Consider the following 20,356-nt stretch of genomic DNA (forward strand, 5'->3'; position numbering starts at 1 on the left):
ATGTCTATTAATCCATTCAAAATTTCTGTTACATATTTACTTTTCCTAATTTTAATTTATTTTTTAGAATAAAAAAGCAAAATAGTTATTTGAATAAAAATAAATAACTATTCAGTTTTTAGAAAATTAGAATGAAACATGCAAAATAATTACTTGATCTATTATGCCTATAAATCCACTCAACTTTTCTGTTACGTATTTACTTTTCTTAATTTTAATTTAGATTTTAGAAATAAAACATGAAAAATAATTGATTGAATAAAATAAATAATTATTCAATTTTTAGAAAATTAGATTAAAAAGCAAAATAATTACTTGTTCTATTATGTCCATAAATCCATTAAATTTTTCTGTTACATATTTACTTTTCTTAATTTTAATTTAATATTTAGAACAACACATCCAAAATAATTATTTGAATAAAATAAATAATTATCCAGTTTTTAGAAAATGATAATGAAACATGCAAAATAATTAATTGAACTGAATTAAGTACTTTATTAGATAGTATGTTTTTGTTATCGTATATTAATTATAATATGTTTTTTTCATAAAATCCACTAAAACATATTATTTTTATGCATAAATAGCACATTTATATCTTATATTAAGTGACATTAATGTTTATTTAAAATTTATTAGTATATTTATAGTATTTCCATGCATATCTTAATTTTTCGTCCATATGTATCCAAAATATATCTCCATTCGTCATATGATAATAATATGAAAATTTCCCTTAATATTAATTAACTTTAGTTTTATCGTTACTCCATTGAATTTTCTTTATCGGGTTTCGGACTCTATGCGAAGGAATGAAGGATAGGCTCGGGCTGAAGATCTATCCCGATGGTCGGGCTCGGGGCTCGGGCATTGGGACAGCTTTTGTTGGGAGGAGAACGCAACTCGGCGGAGATTATCATTTGGTCACCGCGCTTTTCCTTTTTCTGCAGCTCTTCGGTAGACTGTTTTTGACTCTGAGGGTCTGTCATTCTGTCAGTTCGATTGTTCGTTCAGTTTGGTCATGGATGCCGGACAAAGCTCCTTGTCCCCCACGACCTCGTTCGACAGGGATCGTCATGTCCGTTTCCTGAAGATGATGTTCCACGGTCTTCCTTCAGGTTATCAAGAGCAGGAGATTAATCATCTAACTCTCGCCTACTTTGTTATATCTGGCCTCGACATATTTGGCGCCCTAGATCAGGTATCTTGAGAATGGTGCTATTGGCACCTGAATCTGTCTCATTTTCCGGTCGTTTTTGGTCGATTTAAATGCAGCTCCATAAATTCCATATAATAGTTGCTTCGATGATCAGAAACGGTGACACATTCTGTATTTTGTTATTGACATTTATCAAATATCAGATACACCAACGTAGTGATCGAGTGCATTCAAGATGCTGACATGATGCATTTTCTTAGTTGTATGTAGGCTTTAATTGGTTACTTTTTATTATATTTATTGGCATTTTATTGATGAGAAACAAATGCAGTTTTAATCACCAGTTTGTTTTACCACATAAGGGAAAAGCTGAGAGTATTTGATAGGTAGGTACTAGGTAAAAATTGAATGTTCAATTACGGTACCTGGAGTTCATCATAAAAGACATTTTTTTTTCTACTTTTTTCCCATGCAGCTCCATAAATTCCATATAATAGTTGCTTCGATGATCAGAAACGGTGACACATTCTGTATTTTGTTATTGACATTTATCAAATATCAGATACACCAACGTAGTGATCGAGTGCATTCAAGATGCTGACACGATGCATTTTCTTAGTTGTATGTAGGCTTTAATTGGTTACTTTTTATTATATTTATTGGCATTTTATTGATGAGAAACAAATGCAGTTTTAATCACCAGTTTGTTTTACCACATAAGGGAAAAGCTGAGAGTATTTGATAGGTAGGTACTAGGTAAAAATTGAATGTTCAATTACGGTACCTGGAGTTCATCATAAAAGACATTTTTTTTTTCTACTTTTTCCCCCTACTTTCTGTGTTTTTTTTTACTCGTTAGAAGTTGGATCATCTTGTTTGCGTTTGGGGCAGTCCATAGTCTGGAACCTGTATGCTTTCTCTGGATGGGATATACAGTGTCAATGGTTGCTTATAGGCTGTCTGTGTTCGTATTAATGTATTATGTTTTGGTTTTCCTCCCTCTAGCTGTATTGAGGGTTGATAGATGTTTGTACCATAAAGGACTAAAGAGTGCGCAGTCCATGCAAGAAGCAATGTGAATTTCCTCTAGCTTTTTGTCTTCCATGGATGGTCGTTTCCTAAAATGTTCACAGATGACGAATCATGGGGCTCTTTGCCCAGATGCACAATTTATGTTTCTCATATTCTGGGTCTTTGCTGGTTCTCAGGTGGCTTTAGTTTGGTCTCCCATCCACATAGGGGAGCAAACTCGACCGATGACTGTTTTTCAGAGGGGCTTTATGCCGGTATTCCATGTTATAACTTTGTTTCCCTCATTGTAGTTGTCTAACCGTTACACATGTCCTAATGTGATATCCCTTAACTGAGAAGACACCGAATATAAAAATGAGACACCACTGAAAAAGAAAAAGGAAGAGAGGTTTCCTCCACCCGACGTTTCCATCCCTTCTTGCATTCAAATGAAATACCAGTGTTTTAAAAGCGCAATGGCCATTTTGCACCTGAGGGTGAGATGCATGCCTTTTTTGAAGCAAGGTGCAAAAAATGGTAAAAAAATTCCAAAAAATTTAAAAAATGCAAAGTTTTAAAAATATTAATAAAAAATATAAACTTAATTTTTAAAATAAATACTTTAAAAACCTATTATTTCAACTTAAAATACATAAACATAACATGTAAAATATATTTAAAAATAAAATCAAACATAACATATAATTACATATTCAGGCATGTAAACTCTTAATCTCTTTATTTTTTTCCCAATTGCATTACTTTAAATAGCTAATGTGATGTTAAACATTATGCATTCCTGATTCTACAAGCCACCTTTGTACCAAGCCCCTTGAGGCAAGCCCAAACAAGTCAATATTAGGGTCTTAAATTCTTAATCCCTATAAAAAGTTTTTATAACTTTAAGTGTCTTTCAAAAGGCACACTCCTGGGCTGAAGTGCAAGGCGCACAGGGCACACCAAGCGCCATCACCTTTTGAAAGTGTTGCACTTGGGACCTAGGTGAGTCACATAACCTAAAATGCGCCTCCCCTGTGTGCCTAGGCACGCCTTTTAAATCACTTCAACTTTTTCTTTGTGACAAGTTACCATATATTTGTAGATGTATGATATTGGCTTTCTTCCTTTGGGATTCTAAGGTTTGATACTATTTATGGCTTAGGTTGACAAGGAGGAAATCGCCAATTGGGTTTTATCTTTTCAAGCTCGTCCAAAAAGTAAAGCTGATCTAGAAAATGGTATTGACCTGCATTGTCAGAAACTGCTCATATAATGAAATTCCACTGCATTTCACTACTTTATGTGTGAGATTTCAATGAGTTTTCATTTTACTCCAGGTCAATTTTATGGGTTTCATGGTTCCAGAACTTCTATGTTTCCTCCAGATTCTAGCAATGTAAGACCACAACTTTTGAAGTGTGTCATTTTTCAACATATAACCTGGTATACGATTTTCATATCTTTTTTGCATACAACAATTTTTGTCATTTGATCTTACATTAGGTCTTGATTCACAACAATAGCCACTTGGCAAGCACTTATTGTGCTCTAGCTATACTTAAGATTGTTGGCTACAACTTGTCAAGTATTGACCCGGATTCAATTTTGATTTCAATGAAAAACCTTCAACAACCTGATGGGAGGTATATTTATTACTTTTCTTTTCTTTAGATTTTCAAATCATGTTCTTAGTAGTCTTTTTCTTTTCCGGTCAAATGTTCTTAGGAATCCAAAAATTGTTACCTTTCTCATGCTAATATTACTTTTTTCTTTATTCCTTTTAACTGAATCTACTATTAAAAATCTATATGCATTTTGTACATGAACGACATGGTGTACTTAAAGGCATCCAGGTAACACCTATGGGCAACAACTAGATGTTGCTTAGGCGACAACAATAAACAAATATTTACGTATTTTATAATAATGTATTATTATGTACAAGTATTATATAATTACATGTTAATTATAAACTTGGTAAACCACAAAATAATTTTGTAAACAATGGCAGTTTACACTTGATTTTCAAAAGAAAAGACAAGTTTTTTGAATAACCTCGTAAAGATACAAAAAAGGATTAAGAACCCTACCTTTTAGTCCTCCATGCGCTTATAATGACCCAAAATGGGTTGCACATGCCTATCAATATGTGAAAGGGGTCATAATTGCTTATTTGCCTCCACTAAGATGTTTGTATTTATATTATGCCTAGGTGATTGTATAGATATATAAGATACAATATGCATTTTTGCATTCCAACAAGGGGATATGTGATAAGTGAGTTGTTGCATGCATTGCAATAAAAAGGGGCACAATTACTTGTTAAGTGATTTTTTGCACACACCTATCAATATGTAAAAGCAGGCATAATTACTTATTTGCCTCTACTAAGATATTTGTATTTATGGATATACTAAGATGCCTAGGTGATCGTATAGATATATAAGATATACATGTGTTTTTACATTCCAACAAAGGGATACATGTTAAGTGAGTTGTTGCATGCGCATCGCAATAAATTATGATGATCCGACAAAGGCCATGTGGATTGATCCTCCTCCAAAAGCAGAACTCTTCTATTGAGAATCTGCCACACAGCCATCAATACGATTGACTGGCTTTAGAGGAAACAAAAGACTTGTGCCTGTATCTTTGTATGCGTGTTCTTTGTCTTAAGAGTGGATAGAGTACTAACCATCTCCTTACGTTCTGCCCGTATGCTTCTAGGTACGGAACTACTTCTTTCTTCTCCTTGGTGGAGTTTGGACTGTACCAACCAACGCTACAGATCTTTTCTCTACCAATTTGTTACCGTACCATATAGAAAAGAGAAAAAAGATTTTACTAGAGCTTCCGTATGTGGAGAAAAGAATGAAGGATTTTTAAAGACAAATAAATGGATATCAGCTCCTTTTTTGATATTTCAATGGTAAGAATTAACTGTTGGGCTTTGGCAAATAGGGGTGGCTTACCATCCTAGATCTCAAAGTAGACAAGGGGAAGGTGACTCGAGAGTTGTGGTGAGTTGGCTAAGAGAACAAGGGCAAGAATAATGTCAGTATTAGCAATTTGGAAAATCTTAAAAGGAAACCAAGTGTTTAACAAGGGAGAAAAATATCACATTAACATGGGTGTAAAGATCAGCCAATGGGTTGGCTGACACTTCAGCCGAACAAGGAGTACATAGGGAACAACTGTTCTAGGGATTAATAAATATAGAATGAGTTTAAAAACAAAGATTTGGGTTTAGGGGGATGTGGCCAGCTTATTTGTAAATGGGATGCTGAGCATATTTTGCATACTAATTCTTTTATCCAATTTCAATAAAAAATTTGAAGTTATCCATAAACAAATTTATTCTTCTTGGATTTTCAGGCCTACTTGGTTACAACTACTCTTTGGTGGCTGAAATTCTGACACTAATAAAAGGCTTGAAGCTAATATTGTGGTGGGTAGAAACCATCCTTGAAGGGGATTGCCAAGTTCTCTTAAGTTGGATGAGAGTCATTACTCATTAGGCAAGAAAAGGGCATGAAATGGAGGTACAGATTTTTAGTTAGACAGGAGCAAACATTAAGACACAGTATGAACAGGTCATTCAGATTGGGGGTTTAATATGGTAATGTTTGCAACCCATCATTGACCTGGATGTTGGACTGGCCGACTTGTCACTTGGAGACAATAATGGGTCTGTTTTATCCCAAACCCGGTAGGGTTCAAAAACCTGTTGACTTGGTAAAAAAACTATTGGCTTGGTTAAACTGGTGAATTGTTTAAACTGTTTATAGGTAATGGTTTGAACTGAGAAAGTTCAGGTGTCATTTGAATGATTGGGAGATTGCCCCCTTGATAGACTGATTTCAAAAGCTGAGTGTAGTGATCAATCCCACCCAAGTAGACAGGAGATTGTGGAGATGGGAGAGTACCAGTTCCTTTTCTGTCAAATTTTTTTACAACAGGCTGCACTCCCCTACTTCTAATAAATTCCCTGCAGGAAAAAATTGGAACTCACTGTTCCTTCTAAGGTGTTTTTTTTTTTGGTTTGGACAACCATCCTTAATACATGTCTGGTGAAAAACATGACAACTTGCTAAAAAAGGGTATGGGGCTAAAATTAAATAGTGATTTATGTGGGCTTTGCAATGACTATCCTGAATCTGTAAACCACTTGTTTCTTCACTTTAAAGTCTCAGAGAAGCTGTGGTCCTGTGTGAATGGCATCTTCGGTATTCATTGCTGGTGCCCATAATTGATGGAAGACTTTATAGCTGGCAGCTCTGGGGCTTGAACAAAAAAGGGTTGGTAGTTTGGAGTATTGTTCCATTTTCTATGTTCTGGATTATTTAGTCTGAAAGAAAATCTCGTGTTTTTGATAACAGTAAGTGAATATAAAGATAAGTGAGTATGTAACTCGGAGGCTATGATGCTCTCCTGGTTGAGAGTCCATAAACTGTTCAAGGGATGACCTTTAACACTTTTTCTGTTTGTATTTTTTGTAATAGGGGGGGGACAGATCATGATCTTTTTGTATATTCCCAGTGCATGGCTCCTTGCTGTACATGGAGCTCCTGTATTTTCATTCTTTTGTTAATGCATCATATACATTATCCTTTAAAGAAAAGAAAAAAAGTTGTTTCTGGTAATTTTCCTAAATGAAATTGGAGTTTGTAAAGAGAGATCCAACCCCTTGTAGTGATTCTATAAATATGGCCATTATAATTGAAATATTGAATTTCCAGAGGGAAGTAATGGAATAAAAGTTTTGCAGTAATTATAGACTCAAATTAGGATCCTAAAAATAGAAAAATACGAGATTAGAGCACTGTAGCTTTGTAACTCTATCCATTTTGTTTCTTAAAGCAAGACAAGAACTCAGATGATGCAACTATAATGCTGCAAGTACCAACATGAAATAGAAACATGACAGGTTAGGAATGCAGGGTTTATCTAGTTAGATTCTAAGATAGAAATAAAGTTGCAGAACACCCAACACCAATTTTCCTGTTGATTCTTTCATCAAGGTTTTGCATATGAAGTGATAGATTTAATTTATTAATTCACATTTAAGATAAAAAATAAGATAAATGTTCTAGGGGGGGTATTGATAATATCGTAACCACGAACTTTAAGGTGTAAGGGAAAATTAGTTGAATCTAGAACCATGATCAAGTAGATACTTGTTGGCTCCTTAATTTTTTTTTTTGATCAGAAACGGTAACTTTCATTAGACATATTAAGAGAACACATTGTCACCACCCAGTCAAGGGTGTTTACCCCAAGAAAAGTACTTGTTGGCTCCTTAATTGGATATTAGGTACTTATAAAGTTGGTCTAGAACAAAGGGCGGTAGGCCCAGGGAAGAGCCTGCTCGGATCTGACTCATTGCACATAATGTGATTCTCGTACCTGTATACATAAATAAGACACAGATATTACCTGTTGGCATCCCTAGATCTAGTCACTTTGAATACAGGAAAGATGCCATACTGTTTTTTCCCTCTAACATGGCATACCTTGGTAGGAAAGTTATTGATTTTTTTGATAGGAAACAGTAACTTTCATTAAAAAAGGTTAACAGAATACATGGGTCCAGTCCCCATAATAACGAAGACTAACCACCCAAAAGATTCAATTTACAGTTCAGCCCAAAACAACTCTCCCCTATTTGTCCCCTGTTTGGGTAGTTTAATTTTGCTTTCGTTTTTGAGGCGGCAACTCTTTGGGGAACTATTTTCTGTATCTATTGTTAGTGCATCTTGATTAATTTTAAACAAATGCTTCATTACTAATAAAAAAAATCTAATCTCCCTCAAAGCTTGTCTGTGAATCCATATTCCCAAGCTACCTGTTTGTAACCACCCTATCACCAGTTTTGAATCCCTTCCACATTGATGCGTTGAAAGCCCAGCTGTTTTGCCAATCTCAGTCCTTGTAGGAGAGCTAGAACTTCAGCTCTTAGGGAGTCATCTTCTCCTATCAGCCCTGAATATAAAGCCACCATCTCCCCACTCCATCTCTTATTGCTCCACTAATGCCAGACGGACCCGGGTTACCAAAAGAGCTCCCATCAAATTTCAGCTTCAATCTTTGACCTGTTGATGGTGCCCAAACCTCCTGAAACACAGCCCTTGATTTTGAGGAAGTCACCACTGCATTCCAGCTTCTAATGATATCATTAACGGAAACATTCTTGAACAGATCCAACATTTTTACCCAATATGCAACCCGGAATGAAGTGTTATCAATTAATTCCTCCTTCCTCTTCTCCTTATCCTGAAACATACGATTATTTCTTTCTTCCCAAATTGCCCAAACTATTGCTGCCCTTGTAGCTCTCCATAAAGTTTCGCCCTTTTTCTTTGGCTGTCTGAGAAAGTTAGCATCAAAGAGGTCTGCAACTGAAGAAGGAGATGCCCAACTACAACCAAGAGATTAGAAAACCATTCCCAAATACTTGAAACAAAAGAACAAGAGATTAAAACGTGGGTTGCTGACTCTTCACAGGCAAAACAAAGAACACAAGTCCTTGGGGAAAGACACCAATTTGGTCTCCTTTTTTGGCAACAAGTCACAAGTGTTAATCCTGTTAAGAACTGCCTTTCAACAAAACATCCTAACTCTTGGAGGTACCAGGTTACACCACACCTCTTTAGAAGGAGAAGACACTGGCAGGCCAGAAGAACGGAGGGGGGCATTGAAAAAAGAAGCACAAGAAAAGAGGCCCGAAGGAGAAACTGTCCACACCCGAGAATCAAGAAGGGAAGGATCCAGGTAAACAGAATGTAGAAGAGAAAGCAACTCATCAAGGGCCTCCATTTCAACCTTTCTAAGGCCTCTTCTCAACCCTAGGTCCCAAGCTGTCCCATCACAAAGGAATGGAGAAATTGAACTTAACTTATGCAAGGATAGAGAGTAGATAGAGGGAAATCTATCCTTAAGAGGGATCTCCCCATGCCAAATATCCTCCCCAAAAAAGAACTTTACTACCTGAACAAACACCATACCTTACAAAGGATAGGAAAAAAAGGAAGAATAATGATCTGCTTTCGAAGGAAAGAAACAGCTTGCCTTCGGAACCAACCCAGCATCCTAATCATTTGTTGCTAGACCATAAATGCTGACTATTACCTTGTACCACAATTTATCCTGCTCTAACAGAAACTTCCAAATTCACTTCCCTAACAATGCCATATTCCTCTTCTTGATGTTACCCAAGGCCCCCTTGCCCCTTGCTCTGCGACACCAATTCCTATTTCACTAAGGGATCTTTCTTAGAGTCACCCTGATCCCAGAAGAAATCTCTCATAGTTTTCTCTAGTTTTTTGGCAATTCCCACTGGGATACTAAAGGTAGACAAAAAGTAAACTGGAAAATTTCCTAGAGTGGACAATTTATTTATCAAAAAAAGAAAATTCCTAGAGTGGTGTGGACTGAGTTAGGGTGATTCTACCTCCTAGTGAAATATAATTTCTTTTCCATCTGCTTTTTTTTTTTTTTTTTGCAAATCTCTCTAAGACTAGGGCCCAAAAACCTTCGAAATAAGGATTCCCCCAGAGGCAAATCCAAATAAGTCAAAGGCCAATCCTCCACCTCACACACACCCCAAAACAATAGTTGGTCTAACATCTGCTTCTCTCAATTTGTTAACTCCTACCAAACAACTTTGTTCCCAATTTACCTTAAGATAGCAAACTCTTTTAAACTGGCTGACCAAGCTGTTTCATCTTTACAGCAAAATGCATGAATCATGATATGAGGGGTTAAAATTATCGACTAAGGCACATCCAAAGTTGTACTAGAGTGGTTGGTTGGGAAATTGTGTGTCTGTGTGTGTGTGTTTTTTTTATGAATGTTGTAGGTGTATTATGATCCAGTTTAGGTGTTTTTTTTTGGTTGGAAGGAGTTGTAGATAAAATTACTGTTGTCCATTCTAATGTGTAATGTCATATTCTACTTGGCAAGGCATGGCAAAGAAGACCACAAGACCACCTTGGTGCATATGATTGAATACTAAGGGAAAAAATGCAGCTAATGTTGGAATGAGTGTATTTCCTTCTTGTTATTATTACCCAAAAGAACTAAAAAGTAGAACATAATCTGAAGTGTGCCAAAATATGGCCTTGAAGATTTTTTTCTTCATCTTTCTTTTTCAAGCGTTTTTTATTTTTGCTTTTGCTTTTGTTTTTGTTTTTTTTGTTTTTTTTTTTATTTGGGGGGGGGGCTGTTTGATTTTCCTGGAGCAGTCTTAAAGAAATCAGAAACAAAAAGGAGGTATCCCTAGATAGGAAATAGCTAGGAGGTAATATTGCAGGGTCTTAGAGAAATCCTTGGAGCCTTTACCTTCAACTTTTGATGTTGTGCTTTTCTCTGGGCCGTGGCATTGAACAAGTGTCTCACCAAAATGAATCTGGTGAGGAGAGGAGTCCTCCAGGACCTGTCCTGTGTGTTATATAATCAAGTGGAAGAAGATAGTAACCACCAATTTCTGCACTGCTCTGTCTCCACTACAATCTGGAACCACTTCTTGATCCTCGGGCATCTCCACTGGGCTATGCCAGCGTCTGTGTGTGGCCTATTGTGGTGCTGGGATCAAAGAGGGTTGTCCAAGGTAGCAAAAAGTGTATGGTCCTCCATCCCTGCTGCAGTAATCAATACCATTTGGGCCGAAAGAAACAACAGAATTTTCAAGAACAAGCACAGTGAAGTGGATCAACTAATTTCCTTTATTTTTGGGAAGTTAGTCTTCTGGACTGCTGCTGTGAAAGGGGTTCAACCAAGGGTCTTGGGAGCCCCAACTGATTGCTGGTGATATCTTGTAATGCATTCTTGGTTTTGGGCCCCAGTTATGTTGAGGGGCCAATTGTATTCTGATTCTGGTTCTCTATTAGTAATATTTACCTTACCTTTTTCAAATTTTTTTTTGTCAAAATTTCAAGGTTTAAGAGTTGCTTACTACTTAAAATTTAATGAATAATGGATGATAGGATGGTTTACTTTTACTTATCAAAAAAAGTGTCAGGGTTTGTGCAAGGGAGACAAATAATTGATCAAATCCTGATAGCTAATGAATGTGTGGAGGAAATGAAGAGGTCCGGTCAACAAGGTTTTGTTTGTAAGTTGGACCTAGAAAAGGCATATAATGTAGTAGACTGGAATTTTTTGATTGAGGTATTAAGGAGTTGTGGATTTGGACAAAGATGGTATAATTGGATGAAGGGTTGTGTCAGTTCCTGCCATGTTTCAGTGTTGGTCAATGATGTGGTTAGGGATTTCTTTACAGTCTGCAGAGGCCTAATACAAGGTGACCATCTCTTGCCCTTTCTTTTCACCCTTGTAGCTGATGGCTTTAGTAGATTAATCATAAAAGCAGATAGGGAAGATGTGTAATAAAGGGTTGGAGAATAGGTAGAAATAGAGTTCTGGTAACCCACCTCCAGTTTGTTGATGACATAATAATTTTCTGTGAAGGAGTGGACCTGGGTAAGGTCAGGAATCTCAAAGGTTTGTTAACACACTTTGAGAGTATTTCCGATCTGAAGATAAATTTGGACAAGAGCTGTGTGTTGGGCATTAATATGGATGAGAGGCTATTGGTTCTATTGCAGAGTGTTTAGATTGTACTAGCTCTTCCTGGCCTGTCTTACCTAGGCCTTCCTTGGGTGCTAACCCAAATGGGAGTTGCTTTTGGACTCCAATATTGGAAAAGTTTTAAAAAGGTTGGCAACTTGGAAAGAGAGTTGTATCTCTATAGGGTGTAAAGTAACCTTGCTGAGAGCTACCTTAGCTAACTTGCCAGTTTATTATCTCTCGGTGTTTAGAATTCCTGTTAGGGAGACCAAGAAGTTAGAGAGATTGATGAGGAACTTTCTTTGGGAACCAGTGGATGAGAAAAAGGACCATTTGATAAGGTGGGATGTAGTGTGTAGAAGATATTTAGGTGGGTAATTCAGCTCTAAAGGACCTATTTCCTTCCCTTTGTTCCATCTCCATGCTTAAATTGAAGGTTATTTCTCATTTCCTCTTCTCTACTGTCCTTCCTCAGTCTCTAAGTTGGAATTTTGGGTTTCGAAGGGGCTTAAGGGACAATGAACTTGCGCGTGTTTCAGACCTTCTTCTTCTGGGCGATGTATTTTTTTGGACCCCAATCAATTGGACAGGAGGATTTGGAGCCCCCATCCAAAAGGCTCCTTCTCTTGTGCTTCTTTTTTAAGTCCCTTTGTTCTTCTTTCGGTCAGAGGGTTTTCCTGTTTAAGGAGGTTTGGACTAGGCCTGTTCCCCCTAAAATTATGGTGTTTTGCTGGGAGGTGGTTTATGGAAAAATCGATACTTAGGATTGTTTGCAGAAGAAAAGGCCTTTCATGTGTTTATCTCCTAACAAGTGTATTCTTTGCAATGCCAATGGTGAGGATTGTTTCCACTTACTTTTATCTTGCCCTTTTGCTTAAGCTATATGGAATTGGATTTTTGCTTTGTTTGGGTGTAGGTGAACCCTACCTACATATGTTTGGGTGCATGTGGAAATGTATTAGAGAAGTGGCCATATGGACAATTTGGGAAGAAAGAAATGCAAGAATTTTTTAGGAAAAAGAAAGAAACATCCAAAGTGTCAAGGATTGCATTTTGACAAGAACAATACATTGGTTGAGGACTATGGTTTCTTTCCAATCCCTTTCCTTTGATGACCTTTGGAGAAGTTGGATAACTGTGGCGGTGAGCTCGCCCAGAAAACATAGGGTGGTTGCAGACTGGTTTCCTCCACCTGAAGAGAGTGTAAAGTTGAACTTCGATGGGAGTAGTCAGGGTAACCCAGCACCATTTGGAATAGGAGGGGTTTTGAGAGATAAGAATTGCAACATATTAGCTCTTTTCTCTGGTCTAGTAGGTTTGGGAGATTCTAATAGGGCTGAACTCTTGGCAGCCCTACAAGGTATTCAAATTGCACATAAACTTGGAGTGGAAAATTTAATAATTAAAAGAGACTCTAAAGTTGTTGGGGGTTGGCTGGCTGATTCGGATTCAGGGGTTTGGTGCTACAGGGATCTCTTAAAGAAAGCCAAGTGGTTAACAAGAAACATGTGCATTAGTTTACACTGGGTGGGAAGGTCGGCAAATGCTTTGGCTGATTTCTTTGCTAAACAAGGGGTTAATAGGGAAAATTTGTATTGGGCTGCACTTGTAATTCCTTTTAAGGAGAGGTTGCACCTCATGCCTCTCCTTGGGATGCTTGTAACAATTTTCTCATCTTGTTAATAAAATCATCATTCAATTATCAAAAAAAAAAAAAGAAGTATCTGGTTTGAGTTAACAGTTGGATTTTGGCGATTTGACCAAACTCCAGAAAGGTCTGGCAGCCCATCTTGGTCAGGCAATGGATTTTAAAGGGTCAAGTAGGTGATTTGTTTTAAGTTTCTATTTTGAACTATTTATTTGTTTATTTATTAATTTATTAATTCTGTTAGTTCTCTTATATGCTTTTTGGGGAAGTCATCATGGGCTCTACTGGTTTACTTTAGTAATATAAGGGTTTGAACTAGGTTCAATTGAGGTAGGATAAAGAATTAGGGCTTCCTATATAAGTCATTTTTTAAAGAGAATTATGGTATGTTGGAATCATTTTTATTGAACTTGCATTTATTCTTCATTCTTCTCTTTCTTGAATACATTTTTGGGCTTGATCTGCTTTTATACAACTCTGTGGATGCAGTGTGACATGTAATGTTTTCATATATTTGCTTTTACATTAAATACAAAGACATACCATTATCCATATATAAACACTTGGAAGTGTGTTTTAGATTTAAAAGCAGAAAAAGATATGGGATAGATGGTAAAGTAGGGACCTCTTAATTGTTGTACAAATGCTTATCCATCCTGGAAGTTTTTGGAATTTCCCCATGTAAATCATGATTCCATGTTATTACATATTGTGCATATATGTAGGCAATCTAACCTTGAAACATTCACTAGCTCTTCTGTTCTTCTGTATAGTTTTATGCCCATTCATACTGGGGCAGAAGCAGACCTTCGATTTGTATTTTGTGCTGGTAAAAAGGACAACAACTCCTTTAATTCTTTGATTCTATTATTGTGCTATCTAAATTTGTGTTGCACTTTTTTGGAGTACCAATAGAGTTTGGTGATGTTTCAGCTGCCATATGTTTTGTGCTGAACAATTGGAGTGGAATTGACAGAGAGAAAGCCAAGGACTATATACTAAATTGCCAGGTCTAGCTACTACACCCCTCTATAATTTCTATAGGTGCTCTCTCTCTTCTTTTTTTTGATCAGTACGCTATCTCTCTTCTAAATAGTGTGTATTTCCTAACCATAGACGCACTGTTGGTTGCAGTCATATGACGGTGGCTTTGGCTTAGTTCCTGGTTCAGAATCTCATGGTAAGAGTATACATTGCAGATTTTGTCTGATTTTATCTATATTTATTTGTCTTCTCTACTAATTTGCAGATTTTTTTATTGGAAACGGTAACCTCCTTAATGAATTTTCAAAATACAACTGTCAACCCCTAGTAGAGGGAGTTGAACCACAAACACTGTATTACAAGACTGCCCCCAACAGTCCCTTGTTTTGCTAATGTATCCGCTAGTCCATTAGCTGATCTTCTTATCCACTTAAAGCCAGCACCAATCTCCCTTGTTAGGTTGATAATTTTCCTTAACAATTGTCTATGTGTCCATGCTCCCAAACTACCTGACTGCAGCCATCCAATTAGTTTGCAGAAATTTTGTCTGACCTAAATGCATGTGAAAAGAAAAAAGTGAGATGGGGACAAACTACTGAGCTCTTTCATTTATTATTTATTTATTCCGTATAAGTTTCTGTATACCATATGTATAAGCAAAGGGCGGTTGTTACAAATTTCTGAAATGATGTATGAAGGCATCGAATGATAAATGATGTACAAAATGACTTTAAACTAGGTTGCAACCTTGTAGGGGTGTTGCTACCAATAAAGCATGGTTCAGAGATTCAGTTTCTTTAGGTATTTTACCATGTGCAAATGGGTAAGTTTCATAAATTTCACTCAGAGGTCTGGAAAATCTGAGGAAATTGGAAATATAAAAATCATTGGAAAAGCATGCACTTGTTTATGAAATTAAAAGAAATTTTAAAATAGGTATAGTTACACTGAAAGTCTAAAGAAATTAACGATGTACAACAAATAATAGAAGATTAAAATTTTAAATAGGCATCCAATGAAATGATTGATTTATTACTGTGTTTAAACAACATTTGGATTTCCATAGTTATTGATTATCACACCCTGATGATCATGCTAGTTTTATGAATAGGACCACCTTATTGCTATGGGTGCTATCTTATGTTTAATTGTTGGGCTGAATTAGAGGCCCATATAATAGAGGTCTCTTAGTAAGATAATAGGCCATTTTTTTGGGTCTACTTCAAAGCGATTTAGGTTCCTTTAAAACCAAATTGTGACCATACCTGAGTGGACCAATAAAAAAAGAGTTAAATGCTTTAAATAAAAGGCCATTCCAGCCACTTAAAATAACTCCCAGTTTGGTTCTTCCTTTCTTTATGTTGGGTGGGGGTGGGGGAGGGAGGTTTCATCCTTTTAACAGGAGGCTCATGTCCCCCCTATTGATCGCAACACTTCTAGAGCAAACAAAAAATTAGAGAAAATAGTGAGAAAAGAGAGGAAGAGAGGAGAAGACTAGGGCATGGAGGAAGAGGAGGAAAGAAGAAGAAAGGTGGGGAAAAGTTGAAAAATACCCACACAGATTGGAATGTTCTCTAAGAAACAAAAGAAAAGCTCTCTTCTTACCAGCCCAAAGCAGTATTTTAGGTAGGAAGAAAGAAATTCCCCTCATCCCTTCAATGTTGATACCTTCTTTCCTCCTATACCATTTCTTGTACATTTTTGTCTGCAAAGAAGAAGAAAGTGTAAATGTAGAAGGGAAGAACCCATCTACATCAACTTGGCTGATTATGGCCCTTCGCCAAAGGTGGAAATCTTGAAGGATGTGGGGAAACAAATCATCTGTAGCTTTTTTTAACTTGGCTTACTGGCTTACTAGTCTTTACAAAATGGAGTTTTCTTTTTACTTGTCAAAAAAATTAGGGTCAGTTGTTTTTGGGGCTAAATTGTAATGTAACTTGTTTGTACTGGTTGGATGAATGTGTACCTTGCACCTCCCCTTGGAAGATTGTACTGGTTATACTTTGCTGCTTTAATAAAATTTGTTCAATTATCAAAAAAATATATATAGTGACTTTTTAAACACAGGCACCATGGTGCTCCATTTCCGTCCATCCTACATTCTTTTCATTATCTTATGAAATAGTTTAGTTAGCTATAATAGGCCCACCTCTTCCATACCTTTTGGACTTCTATTTAAATTCCACCAGGTCTTAATGTCTTTTCCTTCTTCATATTACCTTCTTCACCTCAGAAACTCTAATTCTATTAAAATAAATACTATATTTAGTTATTTTAGAGTTACTAATTTCTCCTCTGTTAGTACCCTTTATAGATTTTCTTTTACTAATTTTTTAAACTATTCCATCTTTCCTTGATTTCTTTATCCTTTATCATTTATCAATACTCTTTGATGCTTCTTCTAATATGATCTAGATCTCTGCCTTTTCTTTCTCTCATATATATATATATATATGAACCTGATTTTCTTGAAAATGCCAAAAGTTAGGTTCGTAATCAGTACACCCCTCCCAAGACCCAGGGTAGCCAGGACAAACATTGGGTATGACCCTTTATCCAAGTTCAATCTGGACCCAACAGATAAGATTCAATTCAAATCCAATTGATTTGCAGCCCTAAACAAGTCTGGGACATTTTGGCATGGTTGTTAATGACTGAGTTACAGCCAGAGGACAACCATTTTGTATACCTTATATAACAGCAAATAGTTATGTTCATAGTATGAAGTAACCGCAAGTTTTTCTCCAAAACAAGGGAAGTAATTAAGTTTTATGTTCAAAAGGATAATGCCAAGACAGTGTTAAATCAGCTAGTTGCTTCAATGGCACAATTCAGTTCATGACCTAAATCCACAAGTTCTTTGTGTTTATGTTTCTTTTTGTCATTTATCCCATCCCAGTTACTTATGGAATTTGCGTTCTTCACTTTCTTCAAAATCTTTATAGCTAATATAGTATTTGAGAGTACTTGCCATCCTTATTCAACTTAGTGGCACAGGTGGTGCAACATACTGTGCGGTTGCAGCTCTCAGATTGATGGGATTCATCGAAGATGACCTCCTGTCGAAGATGACATCATCTTCCATCATTAATGTGCCATTGTTACTGGAGTGGAGCTTGCAGGTGTGTTTTATTGAGAATCACTTGTACTATGCCTTCTTTTTAATCAATAATAAGAGTTAAGGAATATATTAATAGTAGAAAGGTAAAGAGGATTTAATCTTATGTTTCGCTTACTGAGAGGAATAAACAAAAGACTGACACACAGAGGAGTCTAGCCCCCCCCCGCAAAAAAAAAGAAAAGAAAAAAACCCTCAACTCAGCAACACCTTGTCCCAACCTGCGTGAATCATTCAGTGGCATATCATCATCATCATCCAAGCCTTATCCCAACTATATGGGATCAGCTAGATGAATCCTGTTTTGCCAGTCCATTGTTAGATTACTGGCACTTGAATTATTTCTTACTACTTGTTTAGTGGCATAGCCATTGTTCAATTATGGGTCCTTCCTGCTTTTCACCTCACAGTCCTGCATAACTTTCCACCAAAGAATTTGCTGACCTTGATGGTCAGAGTTGTAGCTTTTCTTATGTGATGGCAGTGACAGAACAATGAAGGCCCTTTAACATCTTAAGAAAATAAACCTATGACCACCTGCTGTGAGTTGCCCTTTCTTCTACCTGCTCTGGACTGATATCTAAGATCAACCTGACTCTGGACTGATATCTGAGATCAACCTGAGACCCTGTAATAGTGACATCATTTCTGCTGAGCTAAGTCTCCTGCTGTGAGTCACCCTTTCTGATAATATTTTCTCCAACATCCCTTAAATCTCCCCATACTCCAAAAGGTCCATTATTCCAATAAAGTGGCCATCAAATTGAGTTTCAGTGCTCAATGGGTATAGGGAAGCCAAATTTGATAAGCCATCTTTTAGAGTTAAGAGGATCTAGCAACTGTAGACTAGCTTCAGATGATATCATCAAAGGAGTAATCTCTGGATTCTTCCCTTGGGCATAGCCTATAATTGATTCCAATAGTGATAAGTATTAATTAACAATTGCTAATTAATAATGACATCATTCCATCCCAGATATACCCAAGAATGGGAGCCTTAAATTTGTCCACATAATCTTTCCTTGGTTGGGAGAGTGAAATTCCAACCCAAATAGGCTCAGAATATCAATTGATGGTATCCAGCAGGCCACAAAAGACCTATAAAATGTCTCCAATGTCTAAATGCCTGAAACATAGGGGCATGCAAAGAAAAGGTGAACAGTAGGTTCATCATTAACCCTACAGACAACACGTGGGGGAAAAGGGACGGGTCTTCCTTCTGCATTGTCATATTTCTCAAGTATTAACATTTGGTCGAGGATTCCCAAGGAGGAGACTATCTTAGGAGGTGTAGGATTCTATCAAATGATTTTGACTGGAAACAGCAGTGGAGTTAGGGATCAGAAATAAGGGCTTTGAAAAAGGGGCAGAATGATCCCTGAGGCTGCTTTTGGTTATAGAAGGATAGCTAAATACTGCCACTAGAGCAAAGGTGAGATGAGAGCTCCCTTTTTCCTCTGGATACTGCACTCTCCTTTTTAATTCATTTATTGTGTGGATTTGCAAGTAGATTTGCTTTACCTTTGTGCAGAGGCAAACAATTGGTGGTGGACTTCAAGGCCGACCAAACAAGGCCAGTGACTCGTGTTATGCCTTTTGGTAAGTGTGCTTCTAGGTCTGCTTGTTTAGATGTACTGCTCTTATCTGACTAGACATAATGTGGTTGTGCAGGGTTGGTGGTGTTTTGAAAATCTTAGGGGCACACAAATTCCTAGACAAAGAAGCTCTTTGTGAATTTTTACTAACATGTCAGTCCCAGGTGATACTGCATCTCATCTTTTCTTAATCAGATTTAAATATTAGTCTTAACTATGCATAAACTAACAGGGACGATCTTAACATTTAATATTACTATGAGCCTTACAAAATATTAAATTATTTGGAACACGTACATGGGCAAAATCTTGTTCCATAAACTCTGTATTGTTCATATGGTTTGTAAAAGGCCCTAGGATTAGGAATGCAATGCATAAGATGGTTATGAATATATAATAAGATAGTTTTTAAGAATACCGGAGATTGGAGTCAGCATGCAAAGGCACCATGTTTACCAGTTTATTATTGCAAAATAAATGGACTTAATGGATATCTTAAGTTTCCTCTAAACTAATACTGTTGTTCTAGAGCTTCTGATTTCCAGTCCTGATGTTTCTCTGCACAGTATGGTGGCTTCAGTAAATTCCCAGGACAGCTGCCGGACCTCTACCATTCTTTCTATGCAATGTCTGCATTTAGCCTGTTGGAAGAACCAGATCTGAAATCACTTTGTGTCGAACTTGGTGTAACAGATTTTGCTGCTTAGTTTGTTCAACTGTGCTGGAATTTGGTGCTTATGACTGAATAACAGATTGGATTCCGGTCATGTCTCTATTAAACCCGTGGGAAATGGTAAAATCCAAGTTCCTACTTAATTTAATACTCCTTCCTGATAGCTTTGGCACTCCAAATTCGCAGGATGAATGTTAAAATGCTCTTGTATCAGTAGAATTGTTTAAGTTCTATGACTTGGTGTAGTCTATATAGACAGCAAAAGGGAAAAGGTCATATTCTATTTATAGCCTGTACATTTTCATATCCATGACTTTATATATTGATAATCAAAATAAATGAAAAAAAAAGCTGAAACTTAAACATCGAGCTTTGTTCCATGGGGAGCCTTTATTGTCTTGTAATCTTGTCTCATAAGGTCATTTTCAGTGTTGTTTGGTCACTTGATCATTTTCATACAGCTTAATGGAAGGTTGATCAAGTAAATTGGTGGGTGTTTTCTTACAGCTTATGCAATATAACCGTTCAGGTTTAAATCAGTTCCCAAATATCAATCAGGACAAAAAAACACAACCAGAACCGATATTCAGTCGGTTTG

The 20,356-nt window shown here is 36.8% G+C and overlaps 1 protein-coding gene across 3 annotated transcripts; it reads left to right on the forward strand.

Annotated features, from left to right (window-relative positions):
* Positions 1-881: 881 nt before the first annotated feature.
* On the forward strand, positions 882-20,121 carry PGGT-I (Prenyltransferase family protein). 3 transcript variants are annotated; one of them, XM_010254903.3, is made up of 12 exons: positions 882-1,204; positions 2,371-2,448; positions 3,336-3,411; positions 3,511-3,569; positions 3,677-3,816; positions 14,162-14,217; positions 14,322-14,398; positions 14,523-14,568; positions 17,370-17,494; positions 19,022-19,089; positions 19,162-19,249; positions 19,652-20,121. In XM_010254903.3, the coding sequence occupies exons 1-12, from the start codon at positions 1,025-1,027 to the stop codon at positions 19,790-19,792; spliced, it is 1,134 nt and encodes a 377-aa protein (XP_010253205.1). In that variant the 5' UTR covers positions 882-1,024; the 3' UTR covers positions 19,793-20,121. The 3 variants fall into 3 exon arrangements, with proteins under 3 accessions (XP_010253205.1, XP_010253207.1, XP_010253206.1); XM_010254905.3 differs by having other exon boundaries at positions 19,162-19,238; XM_010254904.3 differs by lacking the exon at positions 2,371-2,448.
* Positions 20,122-20,356: the final 235 nt, after the last annotated feature.

Source organism: Nelumbo nucifera, chromosome 2, assembly GCF_055504915.1.
Source record: "Nelumbo nucifera cultivar China Antique chromosome 2, China Antique-T2T, whole genome shotgun sequence".
NCBI lineage: Eukaryota > Viridiplantae > Streptophyta > Magnoliopsida > Proteales > Nelumbonaceae > Nelumbo > Nelumbo nucifera.